Genomic DNA, 24,794 nt, shown 5'->3' on the forward strand with positions numbered 1-24,794 from the left:
CACTGGTCTGTCTCTGGAGGAGGCTTGGCGTCCGTCTGCTACTGGGCCGTCACTGGTCTGTCTCTGCAGGTTTGAGAAGATGATCAGCGGCATGTACATGGGGGAGTTGGTCAGACTCATCCTGGTGAAGATGGCTAAGGAAGAGCTGTTGTTCCAGGGGAAGCTCAGCCCGGAACTCCTTACCACTGGCTCCTTCGAGACCAAAGATGTATCAGATATTGAAGAGTAAGCTGCTGGGCCCTCTGCCTCTCTGCTCACCCAGCCTCTGTGATTTGGGTGGGAACTGGGGTGGAGGAGAAATAAGTGGGTGGCTTTGAGCTCTGTGTGTGTCTGTGCGTGCCATAGGTCGGACTTTGTATGTTCTACAGGCTGCCTATCTTTAAGACAGATTTTTCTCACTGGCCTAGAATTTACCAAGTAGGGTAGGCTGATTGGCCAGGGAGCCCCCAAGGTTTCCCCCGTCTCCCTCTCCTCCGTGCTGCAATCAGAGACACATCATAATTATCTGACTTTTACATGAGTTGTGGGGATTGAACTCAGGTCCTCATACTTACAAAGCAAGCACTTTACCCTCTGAGTATCCCCTCAGCCAGGCTTTTAAGGTCTGAAGTAGGATCACAGGGGGTCCATACAAGTGTTTTTGGGTGGCCCTACGACTTCATTTACTCTTCTCTGCTCCTGCTAATTTGAGAATGGCACTACCAAGGGACTTGGGATGCTGCTCTGGGCGATCCAAGAGGATCCCTGCATCTGCCTCCTATTCCTTTGCTTGAGTTTGAACATTTCATCTCTCAAGGGCCAATCTCAAAAGAACATTCTATGCTGACCCAGTTTTACAATAGGAAAAAATGTGGTCTTTGGATGCTACTGTTTTCTTTTTTGCTGCGATGACACATTCTGACCAAACTTGGAGAGGAAAGGGTTGGTTTGGCTTATACTTTCGGGTCACGGTCGTCACTGAAGGAAGTCAGTTGGAACCCAAGCAGGAACTTGAATAGAAACACTGCTGACTTGTCCTGTGGCTCAGCTAGCTTCCTTTTTCAGCCTAGCCTAAGAATGGTACCACCCACAGTGGGCTGAGCCCTCCAGCAATTGACAATCAAAATAGTCCCCTACAGACGTGTCCACAGGCCAACCTGATCCAGGCAGCTCCTCGACTGAGGCTGTCCTCAGATGACTGTTAAGGCTAACCAGGACAGATTCCCATAGATACACAGCCAGCCCACAGCCCCTCCCACTGGTCACCGCAAGTTAGACACCCTATCTCACACCCTATTATCTGTTTCCTAGTGATAAGGATGGAGTACAGAAGGCCTACCAGATCCTGGTGCGTCTGGGTCTGAGTCCGTTGCAGGAGGACTGCGTGGCCACACAACGAATCTGCCAGATTGTGTCCACACGCTCGGCCAGCCTGTGTGCAGCCACCCTGGCTGCAGTACTGTGGCGCATCAAAGAGAACAAGGGCGAGGAGCGACTTCGCTCCACCATCGGTGTTGATGGCTCTGTCTACAAGAAACATCCCCAGTGAGTGAGCAGCCTGGGCGTGGGAGCAATGGAGCCCGCTGGAGGCTCCATGAGCCAGCTCTGTGTTCCCCAGTGGGTATTGTCGGTCTGGGTAGGGTTGATTTCTGAAGGCAGCTGGTGATTTGCCCTCTGTCCAGAGGTCCTGGCTGCTGAGTCCTTGGCTTATCTTGTCTCCTCTTCTACTCTCTAGTGTTTGCTGTTTTGAGATAGGCTGTCATATAGCTCTAGATTGACCTCAGTATGTGGCCATGGACGAGCTTAAATTTCTGATCCTCTTTTCTTTACCTCCCAAGTTCTCAGATTACAGGCTTGTGCTACCTCTGTGTAGCATCGGGTTGAGTGCTCCGTGCATTGTAGGCAAGCACGTTGCCAGCGAGACATCATCCTCAGCTGCCTCCATCTTTTGGTTTTGTTTTTTCAAGCAAGGTTTCTCTGTAGCTTTGGAGCCTGTCCTGGAACTAGCTCTATAGACCAGGCTGGCCTTGAACTCACAGAGATCCTCCTGAATACTGGGATTAAAGACATGCAGTACCAACCGTTCCTGTTGGGTATTCCCTAGGCATTGGATGAACCTCCAGGAGCAGCATAGGAAACACTTGATTCTAGTAGACTGCCCTAGCAGAGGATGGCTCCATCTGCTAAGCAGAGGAGCTGTGACGTGTTCCATGAGAAAGCGGGTCTCGTGTGACTGCATACAGGGGGTAGTAGCCTTAGAAGAACCAGCTAGGACAGTCACAATTGCATCTCAGCTCTTACACAGTAAGATGGAAGAATGGAGAGGGGAGACATGGACACGGGGCACTGGCTCTGGGCAGAGGCGGAAGCTACTCTGCAACCGTTTGTACCACTGTAACCATGGACACCTGTCTCTTACTCTGTGTGCCCCTGCAGTTTTGCCAAGCGTCTTCACAAGGCAGTGAGGAGGCTGGTGCCCGACTGTGACGTTCGCTTCCTCCGGTCTGAGGATGGCAGCGGCAAAGGTGCAGCTATGGTGACAGCTGTGGCCTACCGGCTGGCTGACCAACACCGTGCCCGCCAGAAGACCCTGGAGGCTCTGAAGCTGAGCCGCGAGCAGCTGCTGGAGGTCAAAAGGAGGATGAAGGTGGAAATGGAGCAAGGTCTGAGCAAGGACACACATGCGGTAGCCCCTGTGAAGATGCTGCCCACTTATGTGTGCGCCACCCCGGATGGTACAGGTACACAGCACGGGTGCCCTCAGCTCGCCTGGTGGGGTTTGTTTTGCTGCCGACATTCATCATTTAAAAAAGATTCATGTAAAGTTTCATGCCTGTTAGTACCCATAAGCTGGTTGAGTCCATGAGAGGGTGTCCAGTCCTCTCGAGGTGGGGTTGCAGGCAGCTGTGATGTGGGTGCTAGGGAATGAACTCGTGACCTGCAAGAAAAATATCTGCTCTGAAATTATCTCTCGGGCCCCATTTGTTTTGCTTTTTGGCGTGGGTCCCGTGTGGCTTGATGTGACCTTGAATATGTATGCTAGGATTATTGGTGTAGCCAACACTCGGACCAATTTTGTTAAAAATCTCCTGTTTGGCAGAGATCTGCAGCTGAGAGAAGTTAAGAACCTTGCTCAGGTTTATACGATCAGTGTCAGCGACATTCAGACCTAGGGATCTGGGATCAAGAGTCAGCTCTCAAACACTGTGTTAGTTGGGGTCTATACGTATTTCCTACCTGGCCCCACAAGAACTTTCTGATCCATGGTGGTCTTTCATAGTTGGCATAGGCTCCAGAGGAAGAAACTAAGGTTTGGTTGCTGGTCACCTCCTAGCGATGTGGCCTTGTCCCATTCAGTCATATCTTCAAGATCATCTATATGGGGGAACAAAATGGTTTGGGTTGCCTCGGGTTTGTATGGCCCAATATTGACTTTAAACTCACAGTGTAGCTGAGGATGGCCTTGAATGTCTGATCCTCCTGCCTCCACGTCCCCAATGCTGAGATTGCAGGCTTGCCACACTGCCTGACTTCAGTTTCCTTTGAAAGAGTCCCTGGGCTGTTCCTTCTCTCTTCCAGAATCGTGCCTTCTGTAGCATTTGTCTTGGTTCAGATGGTACATCTGACAGTTTTAAGCATACTGTATTGGCATACCTGATGTTCTAAAGATCTGACTTCTGGTCCTGAGGCTCTTCCTTCCTTAACTGCTAGGTGGCGCTCACGCTCCATTTTCCTAACAAAGGGCAGGTGTGTAAACTCTGACTCTGTCAACCGCAACTCATTACCACCCTGGGTTGATTTTTCAGAGAAAGGAGACTTTCTGGCTTTGGATCTTGGAGGAACAAATTTCCGGGTCCTGCTGGTGCGCGTGCGGAACGGGAAGCGGAAGGGCGTGGAGATGCATAACAAGATCTACTCCATCCCACAGGATGTCATGCATGGCACTGGGGAAGAGGTGAGGCTTGGGACAGGAGAGAAAAGGAGATGACATGCCGGGGAGGAGGGGAGGTCATGAACTTCTGGGAGGATCCAGTGGCCTTCCCAACTTCAAAGACACCCCCCCACCCCTGCCTTTCTCTGCTGGCTTGGGCAGGGCTCAAGGGTTCAGGGCCCTGGCAGAGTTGCTCCTCAGGTGATGCCTGAGCTTGCATTTCTCCTGGGTCAAATGTTTGGGGCATCCCCCTCTGGCCCCGGTCCTTCCCTCAATGCCCGTTCTTCCTACAGCTCTTTGACCACATTGTCCAGTGCATCGCGGACTTCCTTGAGTACATGGGCATGAAAGGCGTGTCTCTGCCTCTGGGCTTCACCTTCTCCTTCCCCTGCCAGCAGAACAGCCTGGACCAGGTAGTGCTGCCTTCCGGGAGGGCTCTCCTGTGGGCTTCAATTTACAGTGGGGAGAGTTGCTTTTCGAAGGGGGAAAGAGGGTATGAGTGACCTTGGTTAGGGACCTTAGTGGGAACTCGTATTTTAAAATTTAATTTATTTGTGTGTGTTGGGGTGCCACGTGTATGTTCAAGTAGGGGTATCCACCTTGTTTTTGAGACAAGGTCTCTCATTAGCCTGGAGCTCACTAATTTTGCAAGGCTGTCTAGACACCAAACCTAGAGATTCCTCAGTCCCCACATTCCCAGGTTTTTACATGGGTACTGGATATCAAACTCAGGTCCTCGTGCACCTAGGTAGACACCACCTTTTCATGCCAACACATGTGCAATCTGTGCATTTATCAGGGGAACCTGACACTGTGGACTGTTCCTATCAGGAACTTACTGAATTTTCCTGTCTCTTTCTGAGGTCTGAGTATTAAGTCTAGAACTATAAAAATAAAGAGTACACAAAGCAGGAGCCAGCTGTGGCCATTGGCTCTGATGACATCACTTTTTGGATGAGGCTTCAGTAGACGTTAAGGAGACCTGGAGACCCGGAGATCTCTGGCCACATTTATTCACCACTGACTTTGGGCAAGTCTCCCTGGCTGTTGAAGCCCAGCGTTGTCTTATTGTAATGACCATCTGAAATGAGGTTATGAACACTTTTGCCAGAGGCACAAAACTCACCAGTAGATGAGAGATGGGTAGAGGAGACAAACACGCCTTTGTCTGTGTGGGGGTGAAGCCGGGCCTTCACTGGGCTGTTTTGTTCTGAATCTCTTAGGCTCTGATCACAGGATGACACATCCAGGTTTATTAAGTGAGCCGGGCGGTGGTGGCGCACGCCTTTAATCCCAGCACTCGGGAGGCAGAGGCAGGCGGATCTCTGTGAGTTCGAGGCCAGCCTGGTCTACAAGAGCTAGTTCCAGGACAGGCTCTAAAAAAAAAAAAGCTGCAGAGAAGCCCTGTCTCGAAAAACCAAAAAAAAAAAAAAAAAAAAAAGAATACGCAAGTGATGGGCACATCCATGAGCGAGGCTTGGGGACACCGTGCGTGTGGATGGCCATGGTTCCAGCCTTTTGGGAGAGGGATTAGAGGGTGCTGGTTTGTGCTGGCGGCTACAGTATCAAGAGCAATAGGGAACAAACCTTTCTCCCATGTACAAAGCCAATATGTTCAGATGGCCCCCACACAATGAAGGGCACATTAAAGGGGCTCTAAGGGGCTGGGAGATGGCTCAGATGGTACAGTGCTTGCCTTGTAAGAATGAGGATCTGAGTGCATATCTCCAGCACCCATATAAAAGCTGGGTGCTATAATGTGCCTGTCACCCCAGCCATGGGGAAGCAGAGCCAGGCAGAGCTGGGCACTCCTTGACCAGCCAATCTAACTGAATTAGTGGGTTCCAGGATTAATGACAGGTCCCTGAATACAATAAGGTGGACAGCAAATGAGGAAGACGTCAGATATCGGCCCCCGGCCTCCATACGCCTGCCACCAGCACAGCTTTGTGCACACAGACATGAACAGAAGCACTCATTCCCTCTCTCCCCATCCTGTTCTTTCTCTGTCTATGGGTCTGTACAGACTCTGGGGAGCCTGGTGGCTTCTCTCCCTATGCTGCTCCCCAGCTCACTGTTCACTAAGTCTGGAAATTAAGACGTACGCAGAAGCGGTGGTGAGAATTAAATGATACAACCAAGTCGGTACCTTAGGTACAAGCGCAAGATCATTTGTGGGTAATCCAGGAATGACCAGTATCCCCTTTCTGATGTCCCCCTTTGTGTACCTGTGCGTTATTTATTGTTTGTTTGTTTGCTTTCTTCCAGAGCATCCTTCTCAAGTGGACAAAAGGCTTCAAGGCATCTGGCTGTGAGGGCGAGGATGTGGTCACGTTGCTGAAAGAAGCAATTCACCGGCGAGAGGTGGGAGCCATAGTACAAGTCCTAATGCATTGGTACCCCTATAAGAGACATAGTGCAGATCCTGATGTGTTGGTCCCCCAGTGCCCAAGGTGGCTGCTGTATTCAGAGTCAGGGCAATATCACATGCTATTACTTTATTGGAGGGAAATTGGCTTCATCGCTCAGCAATGGTTGATTAACTACTGGGCGTGGGGACTCAGCGCTGACTACAATAGTCTTACTCTATAAACAGAAGCCTATGATCCAGTGGCAGGTGCTGCTGTAAGGCTTTGAGGAAAAGTGAAATTGAATGGGGAGAGCAGAGAGGAGCAAGCAGGTGTGTGTGTGTGTGTGTGTGTGTGTGTGTGTGTGTGTAAGTGCCTAAGCAGAGGATATTGGAATTTGTTGACTAGACAGACATCTGCTTCTGCCATCAGGAGTTTGACCTGGATGTGGTTGCTGTCGTGAATGACACAGTTGGGACCATGATGACCTGTGGCTATGAAGACCCCCACTGTGAAGTTGGCCTCATCGTTGGTAAGGACACCGATTCTCCTTCCCAAATGGGGATGCATGATCTCGGGTGGATGGAAGGCTGATGCTGAGGGAGGACCGGTGCCCTCTGATTGACAGGCACTGGAAGCAATGCCTGCTACATGGAAGAGATGCGCAATGTGGAGCTGGTGGATGGAGAAGAGGGACGGATGTGCGTCAACATGGAGTGGGGGGCCTTTGGGGACAATGGCTGCCTGGATGACTTCCGCACAGAATTTGATGTTGCTGTGGATGAGCTCTCTCTCAACCCTGGCAAGCAGAGGTAAGCACTCACCTGTGTTGGGAACATACATCCTGAATGAGACCTTGGTTGGCTGGGCTCTCTCCACCATGGCATCCTCCCCATCCCCAGACACTTATTGTCTTGAGGACCTTAGTGGGTTTCTCCTTCAAAGAGCTTCTTAAAGACACCAACAAGGTCTAGGAGAGTGCACTGGAAGCTAGGTCTGAGACTGAGGAAAGCCAGAGGGAACTGGCAGCTCTTATAGCTCCCAGGGTGAAGAAGTGGTGTTGGCGTGGCTTTGACAGGAAGGAAGCCTTTCTCCGGCTACTCAACATCTAGTGCCTCTATTGTCAGAATGGACGAGCATCCCCAGTATTACAGAGCCTCATGCAATGTGGAGGCTTAGAGCTGAGCTGAGACCTAAGATCTGCCGCTCTTCCCATTAGGAAGATGCCATCTACAGTGTCACCAGACTGAATTAGTCAAAGATCTTGGTCCTTTAGACAATGCTTTGCAAATGATTAGTCTAAGTTAGAGGGCTCAGACTAAAATACCTCTGCAAGCCAGGCAAGCACCATTAATGAAGGAAGCAGGCTACCAAATGAGATAGGGCAGCAATAGTGTCGTCATTGACCCTTGGGCTTTAGCTTTTTAAAAAGGCATTGTGCGTAGTCATATTCGTGGCTGGCTCCAAAAGTGTGTGTTGACACCGGTTATTTGAGGTCCAAGGGAAAGCAAGTAAGTTGTCCAATGGAATTAAGGATGAAGACTCAGCCACCCTCCCCCAATCCTGAAAGTGGTGTTGGGTTTGTGAGTGTGTTTCTTCCTAAGGAGCTGTTAACCATCATGTGGTGAGTTTGGTGAATGTTTGAAAAGATTCCTGGATGTTGCTCATACGACTCAGGAGCTGTTCTTTTGCCGCAAGAGGAGTTTGCCAACTCCCTACTTTCTTTTTTGCCTGGACACGTTTGCCCGCTTCTGACTTCTGTGGGCACTGTCACACTGCAGATTCGAGAAGATGATCAGCGGCATGTACCTGGGCGAGATTGTGCGCAACATCCTCATTGATTTCACTAAGAGAGGGTTGCTCTTCCGCGGCCGCATCTCAGAGCGCCTCAAGACGAGGGGAATCTTTGAAACCAAGTTCCTGTCTCAGATTGAGAGGTAAGAATGGGGGCTTGGGAAGAAGGTAGAGCCATGTGCTTGTTTTTCCCCTCATGAATGGTCAGGCTCACAGGTTTCCCCAGCTCTTGTGAGGTCACGATGTGGCTCACATTGGTCTGCTTACAGTGAGTGACCCCTTCCCGACTGACACTTCCCCAAAGAACCATGCTGGACATGGGAAAAGGCCATGGAAAGTGGTATTGCTGAGTTTAAGCTGAATATCAGGGCTAATCTGCTTGTAGGGTGTGAGTTTCTTTTGTCTTTAGTGTTGTTGAAATGAGCGGTGGGCTGTGTCCCGCCACCCGGCTAGCTTTACCCAAAATAATTACATGGAAACTGTATTCTTTTAAAACACTGCCGGGCCCATTAGTTTCAGCCTCTTACTCACATCTGGATTAACCCATATTTAGTAATCTGTGTAGCACCACAAGGAGTGGCTTACCAGGAGAGATCTTAACCTGCATCCATCTCGGAGAGGAGAAGCATGGCGACTGCATATGGCGACCGCCTGAAGCGTCTCCCCAACTCTGCTTCCTTTTTCCCACAATTCTGTTCTGTCTACTCCGCCTACCTAATTTTCTGTCTCTTAAAGGGCCAAGGCAGTATCTTTATTAATAATGAAAGTAAGACATAGACACTCCTCCATCATAGTGTAGTTTGGTTTTGGTCTTCTTGAGATAGATCTTCCTATGTAGCCATGGTTGCCCTTGCACTTGGTAGCAATCCTCCTGCTTCAGCCTCCTGAAAGCTGGGATTTCAGTTCAGCACGCCCGTGAGCATCAGTTTTGTGGTAGCCATGTTCTGTCTTGAGTGTCAGATAGAACGAGGGCTGTTTGTTCATAGCTCTGTCACCTGTGGGAAAGAGCCAGATGACACCCTCCCACCCCCAGAACCTCCCTGGGCACACCCGACCAACCATCCATTGTCTCCCTCCACGCAGTGACTGCCTGGCCCTGCTGCAGGTCCGCGCCATCCTGCGCCACCTAGGGCTGGAGAGCACCTGCGATGACAGCATCATCGTGAAGGAGGTGTGCACCGTGGTCGCCCGGCGCGCGGCTCAGCTCTGTGGCGCAGGCATGGCTGCTGTGGTGGACAAGATAAGAGAAAACCGAGGACTGGACAGCCTCAAAGTGACAGTGGGTGTAGACGGGACTCTCTACAAGCTCCATCCTCAGTGAGTACTGCCCCTGGAGGCCTTCCCTGTCTTCCCTTCCTGGTGCACTTCTGTCCTTGACTTCTCCGTCACTCCAAAGAGTGTTTAGTGCTTAGTTTGTAGATTAATGGTCATGGCCCCTTTGCTGTCTTGAGAGTCTTTGTGCGGTTCTGGTTTGATCGTTTTCAAGGCTGGACAGCAGCTTTTTTGATTTTTTTTGAGGCAGAGACTTGTGTAAACCACATTGGCCTTGACCGCATTATGTAGCTGAGGCTGGCCTCGAACTTCCAACCCTCTGACTTCCACCTCACAAGGTGGGATGGCAGGTGTGCGGCGGTCGTATTATCCAGTGATCACATCACTGCTGTTGTGTCGTTTAATCGTTTTGACATTTTAGCTGTTGTGAGCAGCGCTGCTGGGAATACTCTGGTTGCCTCACTCTGCAATTCCAGCGAGATTTTTCCCTGTGATCCAGGGATTATCACACAGTACCACTCAGGGCTTGTGTTAATAAAGGTTTTGGAGGCGCACAGCCATGCCCATGTCTATGTGCTGACAGTGGCTTTATTCATGCTCAGATGACACATAACCCACCACACTGAAGCATGTATGTGCATGTGTCCGTGTAGGGGTATGTACACAGGGTTAGGTGTCGGAGACTGATTGATTCCCTGGAACTGGAGTTACAGGCAGTTGTGAGCAGCCTGACATGCTGCCAATTACATTTGTCTCTTGAAAGAACAGTAGATGAATAGATGCTCTAACCACAGAGCCATCTCTCCAACCCGTAATTGACCCTGTAATTATTTGTATATGGGTAGAGGTGGGGAGTTTGAGGATATTGTGTACTTGGGTACAGTGCCTACAGAGGCCAGAAGATGGCATTGGAGCTGGAGTTACAGGCCTCTGTAAACCACCACGTGGGTGCTGGGAACTGAATCTTGGTCCTGCAAGGGTTGTGTGCACTTGTGCTGAGCCAGCTGTTACATCTGTTTTTAAAGCTGGTCTCTTATATTCCAGACCAGCCTCTAACTTTCTATGGAGCCAATGACAATATTGAGCTTTTGATTCTCTTGCCTCTGCTTCCTGTTTGCTGGAATTACAGACAAGTGCTATCATGCTCAATTGATGCTAGGGATAAAACCCAAGGGCCTCACTTGCTAGGCAAGCATCGTTAACTGAGCTACATCCCAGGAACAGCTGATTTATTTTAAAAAAAAAAAAAAAAAAAGTTCACCAGCCTCTCAAGACTTTTGTGCCAAACTTGAGCCTTCCACTCTCTTGACTGGCCACTCCGTAAGACTAGGGCATGGCCCTCGAGACTGTGTTTTCTGGCACCCAGTACACAGTCAATGGTTGCTGTTTTGTAGGTGTTGTGCTTCTCATCTTCATTCTTGTTTCCTGCTTCCTTGGAGGACACGAACTAGTCACATCCCTTCTTTCTCCCTTTCCAGCTTTGCCAAAGTCATGCATGAGACCGTGAGAGACCTGGCTCCGAAATGTGATGTGTCTTTCCTGCAGTCTGAGGACGGCAGTGGGAAGGGAGCAGCTCTTATCACTGCGGTGGCCTGCCGCATCCGGGAGGCCGGGCAGAGGTAGAGTCGGAGACCACGCGGGACTTCTCTGCTGCGTGGCCGCTTCCTGCTTTAATGAAGATGGATGGACCCCTTGTCATTTCCTGCACAGAGAGGACCCTGTGAGACTGAGATTTTGTCTCTGTATATTCACTGTAGAGTTTGACACCCGATCCTTGGCCTTCCTGAGAATCAGAAGTATGGAATTGTTCACAGCTGCTCCTGTTACCTCCTGAGATCATCCCTCCCCGTTCTACTTCCGGTACAATCCCATGGGATGGAGACAGTCTTAAAGACATGACTGCCTCATCTTGGACGTGAATGTGACATTTGTAGGTGGACAGCATCTCACCAAAGGATGTTTGCTGCTTTTGTCAGAGGCAGATGTTGGGAGGGAGGCGGAGTAGAGGAACATCTCTCCATGGTGGCCTTACGGCTGACCCTCTTCAACTCAACCATAAGCATTTCCCTGCTGGTTCTAACATTTGCTGTCCTGGAATAGAGAATCCAAACCAAAGCCAAGAGTTGACACCTCCTTCAAGTGTTTGTGGCTTTACCTCACATAGCTGAATGCATCATCCATGAACAACAGACCTTGGTAGGGGGTGACTTTTGGTAGCTTTTTAAGTTTTTTTCCCCCCTGCAGAAGTGGAAACACTGTTTTATTTTGTTTGTTTCTTAATTTATGTTTGAAATTTATTTAGTTTGTGAAACAGGTCCTCTCCTTTATTGTGTAATGGTTAATTGTAAGTAATGTATTTATATGTTCGTTTGTTCTGTACATAGCTGGCCAGGGTCTCATGACTCGGCCTCACTGGTAAATCCGTGTAGTTCAGGATATGAGGTGGGGACACTGACTGGCTCCTAGAAACACCTCATTCACCCACGGGCAGAGGAGAGCTGTGGTGGGCAGACGGCAGAGTACCAGCCTTTTCCTTCCTCTGCAGTCTGAGGAGCGTGTGCAGGGCAGGGATGGAGACTGAGGCTGGCCCCCGGACAGAGAAAACCGCAGCAGCTGGCCACTCTGTCCGCTTTCCTGAGTGATATCACCTGGGATGTTAGCTGAAGGAAACTGAAGAACTTGTTCAAATACTCACTGCTTAGCAATCTCCATCTGTAGGTCAGTCAGTGTTGAAAAACGGTTTAGCAAGCTAAAGAAAGCCACCAAAAAAAAAAGATGTCCTTAAAGTTTTATCTGATTGTCATAACAAACCAAATGAAGCAATGAAACAACCAAAAACCTCAGGGATGCTGTGGGGTATTTGTACCTTTGCCCTCTGCTGTCTGTCTGCCTCCCCAGACTGAGCTGCACTGAGCTGCTGACTCGCTTTTTTATACATGCTATTTATTTCAGACTGTTGGAGGAGGAGGTGGCGAAAGCCCTGTCCTCTGCTCTGACTCCACAAGTCCACTTCTACTCTAAAAATTCTAGACTGACCACCAACATTAAACCTGGCTATGACCTAATAAGGAGGAGACAGCCTTGTATGATCAAATGATCATAACAGAGAGACCGAGAGAAACTCAGCACTGGTACACCCAAGTTGTGCGCATTTTTCAGTTGTGCAGAGCAGAGCCCGGTCCTCCTGAGACTGTACCAGGCTGGCACTGCCAGTGTGGTGTGGCACCCTCGCTCCCCCGACCTGATCCAGACCATTGAAAGCCAAAGCCACCCATAGATGTGGGAACCACTAGAGGGTAGCCACAGAGGGCAGACGGATTTTTGACGACATTTTCGAATCTTAAATTTTACACTGTAAAATCAGGCACCATCTCTGAGAGAGGACACTTTGTAGGTGGAGATGGGCGTGTGGCTGGCTTTTGAGGAAGTGTTGGCTTTCAGTCCAGAGCATGAGGCAGTGTGCTGTATGTATTCTTGGCACTAGGCTGGCTGCTCCCAGCCCTGGGTTGACAGCCCTCCGCTCATGCTGCTTTGTGTGATGTTCAGTGAACTTTTGGCTCATTTAAAATCCCTGGGCACTCAGTCTAGTGAATGTGTTGTCACCATGTACAGTAGACAACTAGTGGAATTAACCATGTGATGTTAACTAGTATTAATAAATTTTAACTTTTTTTTTCAAAATATTTAGTGTGTGATTGGATCTTAAAAATGAGCACTTTGGGGGCTGGAGAGATGGCTCAGAGGTTAAGAGCATTGCCTGCTCTTCCAAAGGTCCTGAGTTCAATTCCCAGCAACCACATGGTGGCTCACAGCCATCTGTAATGGGGTCTGGTGCCCTCTTCTGGCCTGCAGGCATACACACAGACAGAATATTGTATACATAATAAATATTTTTTAAAAAGAGCACTTTTTTTTTTAAGAGTGTGGTCATCTTTGGGGCAAGTTAGCACTGCCCATCACTGATGGGATCAATAAATACATTAGGAGTACGATGTTATCTTTCAGTATCCATGGAGATGGGTTCTGGAATACTAAAGCCTGTAGGTGGTCGGACACTGTGTTACTCTTCTATTGCTGTGATAAACACTACGAGCTAGGAACAAGCAGCAGGGACCCAACGCTAAGAGCAGAAGCTGAAGCTCAAGTGGGAGCAGAAAGTGAGGACTAGAAATGATGTCAGTCCTTAAATTCTCGAAACCTGCTCCCGGTGACACTTCCTCCAACAAGGCCACAGCTCCTAAACCACTCCAAACAGCACCACTAAATGAGAACCGGTATTGAAATGCCTTGGATTATGGGGCACATCTCATTCAAAACATCACAAATCACTTATGTAAAACAAGTCATATTAGCCTGTAACTTAACATACATCCTCTGGCTCCGGGTGCCTCACACTGCCTAGTGCTGGGTCAGCAGTTCCTACACTGGGGTTCAGAGACTACACACAGTAAAAGTCTATACATATTTGGTGCAAATTTAGTTTCTTTCTATTTCAAGTATATACATAATTTTAAGTGCCCCAGCACTTGAACCCAGGGCCAACCAAGCAACCCTGTCACTAAGCTACATCTCGTGTTTTCCTCCCAACCCCTCTTTGAGGTAGGGTTTCCTGTAGCCCAGGCTGACCTTGAACTCCTGGTCTTGCTTTAGCTTCCCAAGTGCTGGGAGGACAGACATGTGCAACCATCCCTGGCCCCAGTCTTTTTATACTTGAGACTTGGTCCTCGCTAAGTTGCTCAGTGTAACCTTAACTCCCTCTAGCCCAAGCAGGCTTTGATCTTGCAGTCTCAGCCTCCTGAGTAGGAACATTTATAGATTTCCCTTGTTTTTTGAGAGGGTCTCGCTGTGTACCCTAGGATGACCTGTACCTTGCTGTGTCCGGGTGGTAATAAACCTGTGGCAATCGTCCTGCTTATCCATCCAGAACTTGGGGGACAGGTGTGAGTGGCTGTAGGCACCTTGATTAGAGAGATGTGACAGAGCTGAGGAGCTGAGCAGCGGGGAGAAGGGGAGACTGGATCCAGGTGGCATGCTCATGTAATCCCAGGGCTGGGGAGGCAGACGTGGGTGGATCCCTGGAGTTCACTGCTCAGCAAGCCCAGCTTACTCAGCAAGTTCCAGGCCACTGAGAGACCCTGTCTCAGAAAACAAGGCAGACAGCTGAGGAAAGACCTGTGTGTGTGTGTGTGTGTGTGTGTGGTTTTTCTAGCCTTTACATTTCTGAAAACATTGCCTTAAAAATGTAATATGGTTGACTGTAGTGCAAATTCTAATTGGTCTTAATAATAAAGACCGGAGTCAGATATTAAGGGGTGAAAGCTGAAAGATCAGAATGACAAAGGAGCAAACCACAGTCACTTCTTACCCTGCCAACTCCTCAGCCTGAAAAGATTGAGCTCCTGTCTCCTCCCACCTTAATCTTCTCTCCACCCAGCCATATCACTTCCTGTCTCCACTTCTCTAGGGCTGTGAGACCCCAAATGCTGAGATCAAAGGTGTGAGCTCTATTTCTCTTTAGAGTGGTTAAATCTCATGTAGCACAGTGTGGCCTTGAACTCCTGATATTCCTACTTCCACCCCCCCACTATCTGGCTTCTGTGATCAAGTAGCGGCTAGCTCCGCCCTCTGATCCTCAGGCAAGTTTTGTTACAACACAAAATATCACGCAGTTGACAAGATAGTTCAGTGGATGGGAGAGCTTGATATGGAGCTGGAGAGATGGCACAGTGGATAAGAGCACCTGCCGCTCTTCCAGAGGTCCTGAGTTAAAGTCCCAGCAACCACTCATAATGGGATCTGATGTCTCTTCTGGTGTGCAGACCTACATGCAGGCAGAGTACTCATTCATAAATAAATAAATCTTTTTTTTTTTTTTTTAAAAAAGGAGAGCTTGATATGCAAGCCTGGAGCCCACCATAGGAGAGAACTGATTCTCACAAGGTGTCCTCTGATCTACACACACACACACACACACACACACACACACACACACAAATGCGGGAGGAGGGGACATTTGTATCCTACACTAAATCTGAGGTGAGATGATAGAGTTAGGTTATGCACACTTGGGTCCTGTTTTCCCTTCCAGCCTTGTTTGTTGAAGTGCATCCCCCTGGGTCCTGTTTTCCCTTCCAGCCTTGTTTGTTGAAGTGCATCCCCCTGACTTAATAGTAGCGAGAAGCAAACTTTAGTTGAGGATGACCTTGAGCTGACCCCCTGCCTCCACTCCTCCAGTGTGGAGTTCTGCGCATGTGCCACCACTTCAGCCATGGGTCTATTTGGCTTTTCAGAGCAGATTCCCTCAGATTGCCCACTCTGGGCCTCTGTGTGTTGCAGCTGGCTTGGTCCTGTCAGTGCGGACACCTCTCTTCCCAGGTCATCTTGGCCTCTGGCAGTGTGAGGGAAAAGCTACACATGTTACTTCCCATGGGGCTTGGGGAAGGCTCCAGACTGGGCAGACAGCTCCCCACAGACCCTGACAGACACTGGATGATCAGGGAGGGGTTTTAGTGTAATTTCGGGTAGATTTCCATGTTCCAGGCTCTCAGTGTCCCAGATGGCACATGCTCACCCCTTCCTGCCGGCTCCTCCCTGCCTGGTCCCACATCCTTCATCCCACCCAAGGAAAAACCGACTTTCTTTCAAACAAGCAGGCTGCCTGCACTCTTGGAAGTAGCTCTCCCGGCCTCCACAACTCCCACCCACCCCCCTTCGTTCTCTTTGTTGTTTTGTTTTCCTTTAGCTGAGCCCCAGGTGCAGAGGGCTGGCATACAGGCACTTCGCCTGCTCCAGGTGTGTTTCTAGCCTTGCTTTTCTATTTTCTTACCCCCTTTAAGCCTCTCCTTTTCTGCTCTTCCCTCCCGACGACAGTCTTAGCACCCTGCTTGGACGAGCCTGGACGAAGCATCGTTGTTTTCTTTATTTCTCTTTCTAACGATAAGGGATGAAAGGCAGGCAGGGTCCTGCAAATGCTAGGCCTGCGTCCCACCACTGAACTGTAGGCCCTCGGCCCCTTGAGCTGCTTTAGAAATGTACAAAACACAGTCAGCTAAAAAGCCTCTTTTTGTTTTCTGCCCCACAAACATGATTCTTTTACAGTTATTTATTAACTTGTTTGAGTGTGTGTGTGTGTGTGTGTGTGTGTGTGTACACGTGGAGGTCACTGGACAACTTCGAGTCATTTCCTCCTTCCATCATGTGGGTCCACGATCAAACGCAAGTCATTAGATTCATAGGCGATGCATCCCTACCCACTGAGCCATCCTGCCAGTCTAGCACACTCAAAGGCCACAGACATTGTTGTGTTTATTTCACTGCTTCTAGGAGCTACAAAGGTCTCATTCTGTGTCCAGCCTGTCTCCCATCTGGCTCCTCATGGGTGGACAAGCACGCTGCCTCAATTCTGGCTGCACAAACACAATGGCTTTGAGCCCCTTGGAATGGCTGGTCTTGGTGGCTAACTCTGCCATAGCTGGAAACAACTAAAGCCCAAGATTCTGGGCGCTCTTGGGAGTCAGATTATTTGCAGCGGGAAGTCTTCCGGTGCAGCCCACGTGAATGGACTCCCCAGCAGGAGGCTCTCCTTTGGCCACTCTCAGGAGCATGTTCATCAGGACTGTTGCTACAGCCAGCGTGAAATCAACTTCCTCAGGATTCCGGTGCAAACTGCAGAGATCAGTAGCTTTCCAGGAACCCCCAAGACTCCAGGGTCCAATGGGGACTACTGAGACACACTTAGTTCCGAGGTCAGAACAACTGCCAGAGAACTGGCCTGTTGGCTGTGGGACAGTCACTGTTGGGCCACCCGGCCTGTAGTCTTTGGTAGTGTGATCGCTCAGCTTGTGCTTTGGCTGCCTGCTGCCCTGCTGTCCCTGTCACGATGGACTCAAGTTCCTGGAACCAGGATGGAGTCCTTGAGAAACCTTTTCTTCTAATGATGTGCTGGACGAAGAACTTCCATCACAAGAGGAAACTGTTAACAGAAGAAAAGGTTCACCAGGAACATGCTTACCTGCTAGCAAGATCCCATTTCTCCACAACACCCCCATCTATTCTTTTTGTTTTTCAAGACAGGGTTGAGGGTTTGGGGAGCTGGGTCTGAGAAGAGTGCGCGAGGGAGGAGGAGGGAGTGTGGGGAGGCAGGCTCGCAGAGGACTGCTCCCCACAGGTAGGGCCTCCAGTGCAAGCGCCTTTCGCCATGCCTCGGAAAATTGAGGAAATCAAGGACTTCCTGCTCACGGCCCGGCGGAAGGATGCCAAATCTGTTAAGATCAAGAAGAACAAGAAGCCGGGCGGTGGTGGCTCACGCCTTTAATCCCAGCACTCGGGAGGCAGAGGCAGGCGGATCTCTGTGAGTTCGAGGCCAGCCTGGTCTACAAGAGCTAGTTCCAGGACAGGCTCTAAAAAAGCTGCAGAGAAACCCTGTCTCGAAAAACCAAAATAAAAAAAAAAAAAGGAAAAAAGAAGAACAAGGATAATGTGAAGTTCAAGGTTTGCTGCAGCTGGTACCTTTACACCTTGGTCATCACAGAAAAGGAGAAAGCCGAAAAGTTGAAACAGTCCCTGCCCCCTGGCTTGGCAGTAAAGGAGCTGAAATGAAGCAGACCTCTGTGTTTGACTATTAAAAACTCAAAAAAAAAAAAAAAGGGCAGGGTTTATTCTGTGTAGCTCTGGCTGTTCAGAAATTCACTCTGTAGATAAGGCTAGCCTCAAACTCACAGAGATTCACCTACCTCTGCCTCCCGGGTGCCAGGATTAAAGGTGTGCTCCACCACCGCCCAGCCCAGCCCACTTTTATTTACCAAATTAGTCAAACATATTCTAGGGACAAAATCACTCTGCTATTGAGAAAAATATTAGACGTTTTTGTAAACTGATTCTGTTTCTCATAGGCTTGCTGTAATTGATTTTTAAAATAATGGGTCATTGGTTGTGCTGAGACAGGGTATCATTGTGTATCCCAGGAGCTCGTGATGTTACACCTTAGACTCAGACTCAGCAATCTCCCTGCCTCAGACCCCCGAGTGTTAATTTTGCAAGAATGCGTATTGTAAGAGGTACTTTGCTCTGTTGGGTTTTATATGTAGTTGGTCATAGTATTATAGGGGGTGACATTTTCACTTTTCTTTCCATTTAATCATTAAACCCATCCTTTCCCACTTAGCTTACCACACTCGCTGGGGGCTTTACTGCTAGGTCAGACAGAAGCAGCAGTAACACATTTGTGTATCATTCCTAATCTTGAGGGGAATGCACTTCCTTTTCCTTTACAAGAGAACTAGCAGCTAAACCAGGAGCGGTGGCTCCGGTGTTAAAGTCCAGCATTCAGGAGGCTAAAACAAGAGAAGTATTGTGAGTTTGAAGGCAGCCTGGGCTGTTTTGACTCCATCCCAAAACACAATTGCTACAGGTTTTTGGTACCAATGTAAGGAATTTCTCTTTCGTGACTTGTATTTTTACTACTTTTGATTATATATATATATATGTGTGTGTGTGTGTGTGTGTGTGTGTGTGTGTGTATGTGTGTGTCTGTCTGTCTGTCTGTCTGTGTGGTTATTTTTAAATTTTATGTGTGTATATTTTTAATTTTATGAATGTGTGTATGTGTACCCATGGAGGCCAGAAGAGGGCACTGAACCTCCCAGAGCTGGAGTTAGCCAACTCAGATCCTCTGCAAAAGCAGTATTCGCTCTTCACTGCTGGGCCATCTCTTAAACTCAGAAGCGTTCTTTTCTGTTCTTGTGTTTGAGGCCCTTCAGACTACACAGTGGGGCTTTATGTGGATACTCAAACTTTATTCCTTCCCATCCTGGTGAGCAAACCAAGGCGCTGTTTGGATTGGTTCTGGGGAAGGCTCCCTCCCAGGTTCCCAGGCAGCACCTTCTCTTTGTCCTTATGTGGGAAAGGAACTCTGATCTTTCAGTCCCACGGAGGAGGCGTCCAGCTCCTGAACTCCATCACACTGAGGGTTAGGGTTCAATGTCTGAATTTGGAGTGGGGCTGTGACGGGGGCACACATTCAGTCTACAGCATTTGGTACTGCTGAATTTTTAATCAAAGACTCTCCAGAGTTGCAGGATTTTGCTAAATGGCTTATCTGCATTTACTGCAATAATACATGCCCTTCCTCTTTATTCATTTTTTAAATTTATTTATTATGTATATAGTGTTCTGGGCACCAGATCTCATTATAGATGGATGTGAGCCTTCACGTGGTTGCTGGGAATTGAACTCAGGACCTCCGGAACAGCAGTCAGTTCTCTTAACCTCTGAACCATCTCTCCAGCCCTCCTCTTTATTCTCTATGATTATGCAGAACCTTGCTTTGTCCTCTTGTGTCCCTTCCTTGCATTGGTGGGGAAACCGTACCTGGTTTTTATACACTGGCCGAGCAGCCCCTGTTTTCAGCCTGCCTGTCATGCCGGAATCTCCTCTAGAGCACTGTCGTTCGTGGGCCAGAGCCCCCACTGGTGTTTAAGCTTCTGCTCACTTCACAGTGTCCCCTTAAAAAGGCTTGTCAGACCGAGTCGGAGTCCAGCTCGGCTGATGTGCCTTCTCAGCTCTCATGACCTCTGGTCCCCTCCAGCTGTTTTCTGCCTCTGAGGAAACTGGGTCATTTGCCTGGAGTTGCCCTGGGTGACATCTCTGGTGACGTTTTCTGCTCTCCTGTCTTTCTACAAGTGGGTCATCAAGTCTGGGCTCCGGATCAGATTTTGTTCAAGTATCAACAACCCCGAAGATGTTTTGGTTACATCGTTCTTTCGTCTGTGTTGTGTCTGTTGTTTCTCCCGTTTTATTGTACATTCCTCTCGCCCGGATTTCTTTCTCCCCCGCCCCTTTTTGGGTCAGACCTGTCAGAATGTTATTTTATTAATCTTTTAGAAGAACTAATTTTTGATTGATTGTCTTTTTTAAAAAATTTGTTTCCATTTTCTTTCTCTACTTCATTGGTTTTTAATCACTATATTATTATTATTGTTGTTGTTGTTGAGACAGAGTTCCTCTGTGTAGCCCTGGCTGTCCTGGAACTTGCTCTGTAGACCAGGCTGGCCTGGAGCTGAGTTCTGCCTGCCTCTCCCTCATGAATGTTGGTATTATTGCTATTAAATGAGCACCACCACTACCTAGCTTTGTTTATTATTTTTCCTTCTTGGTATTTTGCTCATTTGCCCCCTTGCTCTTGTCTTACTTTCTCAAACTCACGCTGAGCGCGATCTCTGAAGTTATAGACGTCCGGCTCCCCATTGGTCTTTAAGTTCTAGCAATTCGGAATCACATCTGTTTTGTGTGATATGCATCCATTTGGTGGCTGCTCTAAACACATAGTGATTTGCTGCATGTTGTCACCTCCTTCTTTGTCTTCTTTTCTGCTTTTCTTAAATGTGTTACTCTACCATTTTGTTTCCAACTATATATACTATTAACTAACTGTTTACTCTGCATTTCTCACTCTGGCATTTGTTCTAAGGAAACAACCCACATTGATCTCTGGGAACTAGTTGGGTGCTCTTTAGTAGCTTGGTATATGGCTTACAAATGCAGCATTTGTGTGTGTGTGTGTGTATGTGTATGTATGCATGCACATGCATGTGTGCTCGCACATATGTGTGTCATGTCTCTGTGAGTACCTGTAAAGTCCAAGAGAGACCATTTGGTCCTCTGGTTCTGTTGTTAGCAATTGTGAACCGCACGCGGCGGTGCTGGGAACCAGACCCAAGTGCTCTGAGAGCATCCAGGGCTCCTAAGTGCTGAGCTCGCTCCAGGCCCTGATCTGTGTGCCCTTTCTGTGTGCACTTGAAGACTATGTTAGGCACCGAGCTAGAGAAAGAGAGGGGGAAGGGACAAACCCTGAGGCAGAGTGACTGTGGCTATATTCTGGAATGTTAACAAGTTATTTCTGAGTTTCTTAATGATGGGATTCCAGGTAATTTATTATTTTTTTCTTTTATTGAAGATAGATTCTTTTATCACATAATATATCCTGATTGCCATTTCCCTTCCCTCTTTTCCTCCTCTGGATCTGCTTCCTTTCTGTTATTAGAAAAGAACAGACGTCTAAGAGATAATAATAAAATATAACAAAATAAAATATATTAAGATGAAACAAAACTTACTGTATTTTTTGAAAGCAGTAGTGTTTTTTGTTGTATGTCCTTGTGTGTGGTGTGTATGTGTTCACATGTGTGGGTACATGGTTTAGACATGTGCTGGAGTGTTTATACAGGCACTTGTGGAGGCCCCGGATTGATGTTGGGTAACCTGGAGTTTACTGGTTCCGCTAAACTGGATTACCAGCTCCAAGATCCTCCTGTCTCCACTCCCCAACACTGGGCTTACATACACTTGCTACAGTGCCTGACTTTTTTTTAATGGGCTTGGGGATTTGAACTCAGGTCCTCATGTTTAATGGCAAGCACTTTACCCACTGAGCCATCTCCCCAATCTTCATTTACCTATGTTTACAAACAATCTTGAGGATTATCTCAGAGATTTTGAAAGAGGAATGATTTGGACCAGGGCTAACACACACCGTGGCAGACCACCCTGGTGGCTGACTTAGTCCAGTTTTTGTGTTGTAATGAAACACCGGAGTCTGGATACCTTATACAGAAAAAGGCTTATTTCACACACAGTTCTGGTGGCTAGACTGAGTGCCCACACCTGCCAAGGGGCTCTGCTGGGTCACAGTGTGGCAATGACACCATGAGGAGCATGTACAAAGGATCAGGTGGGCAAGGCGGAAGTAAGGGGCCGGGAGGAGCTGAGCATGCTCTTTTCTGCCAGTCCTCCAGCCCAGGGGGCAGCAATCTCTGCTGGAGGTGCGTCTCCAACTGTCTAATCCACCTCGCCCTTGAAACGCCGCCATTTTCTGTGTTATTTCATCGGGGAGGGACCAAGCTTCTAACATACGACCTTTGCCCATTTCTAAAGCGTGGCACTTGCCATCCTGAGCGATAAAAATGACAGTGTTTGAGCGACCTAGCTTGAATCTCTACCTCTCTTCTGTTGCTTGTAAGCTTCAGTTGCTGCTGGAGTATTCACCTGAAAATCGGGGAATTCTGGGATGTGGTCCGGCTGCTGGGTGCCAGCCGACAGGACCGCTCACAAAGGCGGCTTCAGGCTCAGTGCATGGGGCTGTCCAAGCCTGAGCAGGTGGGGAATGAGACTTTCCCTGTTGTGTGCTCAGGAGCGGAGGAGGCCTCTCGCAGCCTTCGTTGAGCAATAACAACCACGACTCTCACTCCACGCTCAGTTTTCAGGGCTGAGGGACCATTTCCAGGGCAAGCAGGCAAGAAACACAGAGTGTCGAAATAAATAGAAAATTTGAATCCCCTGCAGTTCCTGGACCTGGGGTCTTCTAAGGGACAAATATCTATTGTGTTTTATTCAATGTTTTTCATCTTAATAAGCGCTAGGAAATGCCAGAACCATTTGCAGCTTCCTGCTAACCCTGGGGACTGGGAAGGCAGGCACGTGGGACCTCTGGATAGTTCTGTTTCCCCACTGCTCAGCGATGCTCGGAATGGTTTTGCCCTGAGGCTGCAGATTCGTCTGCTAGACCAACTCTACCATCTACCATACAGGGCCCGACTTCCAGCAGGACCAGCGACTCCTTCCTTGGAAGTGGTCTACACATTTCTAAGCCCCAGTGTTGCCTGGAGGGCATTTGTCCGTAGGCCACAGAATGAAAATATTGAAAAAGTGCCCCTTTTTATTCAATTCGTATATATTGCACACGAGGTGAATGAGGTTGCTGCAGAAACAACTGGATGCAAGGAATGTGACCGTGAAGAGATCAGGTTAAATCTGGTTTTGAGCCTTCCTCACCAAGACAGAAGATAGGTTCAACACGTTATTCATGACAGAGTAGGAACCCCCGAGAAATGACATAGGCCAGAGGCATTTGAGAAAGGGGCTCCAGTCCAGAGTCTTTTACGGCTCCACAGCTTTCCAAACACGGATGTCGGAGAGCTCGCCATGCCTGACAGCCTTGGCGTCCCATCCTGTTGGACTTATCAGGAGTTGGTACCCACCCCATCTGCAACACTTGGCCCAGAGATGTGGAGAGATGGCGCCCCTGAAGGCAGCCCTCAACACTGCCTAAGGCAAATGTTACCAGTGTCACCCTTGTGAGCCTCGGTAACTTTGTCTCAGAGGCTCCCTCCAGTGGCCTCTAGTGGACACTGCATCATTGTCCCTGGTCCCTTACAACCGGTGTTGCTGAGTTCCTGGAAGGCAGGAGACGGTCCTAGTCTTAGATATTACTAGATGAGATTTTTTCATTTAGATTCCTAAAACAAATAGACTAAGTTAAAGTCATGGGTATTTTCTAAGGTTAGACAATAGTTGAAGGGAAGAGGGATGAAGAGAGAAAATGGAGGAAAGAAGAACCGAAAATAGGGAGGGAACGGGGAGGAGGGCAAAGCGGAGGAGAGATACAGCTATAGACGGCCGATATCCTTTTAGAGCAGCGGTTCTCAACTTTCTGATGCTTCCGCCCTTTAATACAGTTCCTCATGCTGTGGTGACCCCAATCATAAAGTTATTTTTCTGGCTACTTCATAACTGTAATTTTGTTACTGTTATGAATCGTAACGCAAATATTTGTGTTTTCTCATGGCCTTAGGTGACCCCTGTGAAAAGGTGGCTGAACGCCAAAGGGGTCTCATCTCGGCCCATAGATCGAGAACCACTGTTTTAGAGGGAGCAGCAGGAAGCAGGGTGTTGGTGGGTGTGTTCGGTCCACCCACTCCGGTTAAGCTCCTCTGTCACCGTGTGTAGGTGGACTGCTGTTGCCGTGTGCCAGCTGCTCAGGTGTTGGGCTTGTTCCCAAGGTTAAACAAAGAATTGAACTCCCAGTGACAGCACCCCAAATACTCAGAAAGGTTAAAGCAGGCATTTAACGGGGCAGGAAGGGAAGAGCAGAAACACCCTGTTGGGAAGGGCAGGGTCTCCAGAGTTTGTTTATGGACTCCAGGCTAGTCTTTCACGGGGTCCCTGGACTCTCCCCTCCTTTGATCTCCCCTTTTCTTCTCTCTCTCTCTCTCTCTCTCTCTCTCTCTCTCTCTCTCTCTCTCTCTTTTGTTTTTTCGAGTCAGGGTTTCTCTGTAGCTTTGTCGCCTGTCCTAAAACTATCTCTTGTAGACCAGGCTGGCCTCGAACTCACAGAGATCCACCTGCCTCTGCCTCCTGAGTGCTGGGATTAAAGCATGCACCACCTCTGCCCAGCAATCCCCTTTTTCTTTCTCAAGTCTACCTTCCCTGCTCCCATTGCTCCATCTCCTTGATTCTTGGTTCGGAGAGATGGACGAACCCAGGGAGATTGCATCCCAGCTACAGAGTTCAGCTGCTAGGAAGGAATGCCATCTTTCACTCCAGCCTCTTTCCTAGGTCCCTGTTCCCCACATCGCTTCACACTTCCGCATAGATTACCCTCTAAAGCCCCAAATCTACTGGCTAGGAAGATGGCT

At 48.6% G+C, this 24,794-nt stretch overlaps 2 protein-coding genes across 2 annotated transcripts in view; both read left to right on the plus strand.

The window, feature by feature from the left end:
* The window catches only part of Hk2 (hexokinase 2), a 51,301-nt gene extending 39,233 nt beyond the window's left edge, over positions 1-12,068 (plus strand). The window contains exons 8-18 of the mRNA XM_038318775.2: positions 70-225; positions 1,291-1,524; positions 2,416-2,720; positions 3,786-3,934; positions 4,204-4,323; positions 6,179-6,274; positions 6,691-6,790; positions 6,887-7,070; positions 8,040-8,195; positions 9,136-9,369; positions 10,803-12,068. Of these exons, the coding sequence (XP_038174703.1) occupies positions 70-225; positions 1,291-1,524; positions 2,416-2,720; positions 3,786-3,934; positions 4,204-4,323; positions 6,179-6,274; positions 6,691-6,790; positions 6,887-7,070; positions 8,040-8,195; positions 9,136-9,369; positions 10,803-10,947 (1,879 nt within the window). The 3' untranslated portion in view covers positions 10,948-12,068. The remainder of the gene's footprint in view (positions 1-69; positions 226-1,290; positions 1,525-2,415; positions 2,721-3,785; positions 3,935-4,203; positions 4,324-6,178; positions 6,275-6,690; positions 6,791-6,886; positions 7,071-8,039; positions 8,196-9,135; positions 9,370-10,802) is intronic.
* Positions 12,069-17,521: 5,453 nt separating this feature from the next.
* LOC119808342 (60S ribosomal protein L38-like) lies at positions 17,522-17,922 on the plus strand. The gene is made up of 2 exons (XM_038320801.1): positions 17,522-17,618; positions 17,780-17,922. Exons 1-2 carry the CDS (start codon positions 17,522-17,524, stop codon positions 17,920-17,922), a joined length of 240 nt encoding a protein of 79 aa, XP_038176729.1.
* The last annotated feature ends 6,872 nt before the right edge of the window (positions 17,923-24,794 follow it).

Source organism: Arvicola amphibius, chromosome 2 (genome assembly GCF_903992535.2).
Source record: "Arvicola amphibius chromosome 2, mArvAmp1.2, whole genome shotgun sequence".
Taxonomy (NCBI): Eukaryota; Metazoa; Chordata; class Mammalia; order Rodentia; family Cricetidae; genus Arvicola; species Arvicola amphibius.

Excerpts from the sequence above, each read along its gene's own strand:
- LOC119808342 (XM_038320801.1), top strand. The coding sequence starts at position 17,522 with ATGCCTCGGAAAATTGAGGAAATCAAGGACTTCCTGCTCACGGCCCGG. Across the intron at positions 17,619-17,779 it reads GAAGAACAAGAAGCCGGGCG|GAAAAAAGAAGAACAAGGAT; the intron begins GTGGTGGCTCAC and ends AAAAAAAAAAAG.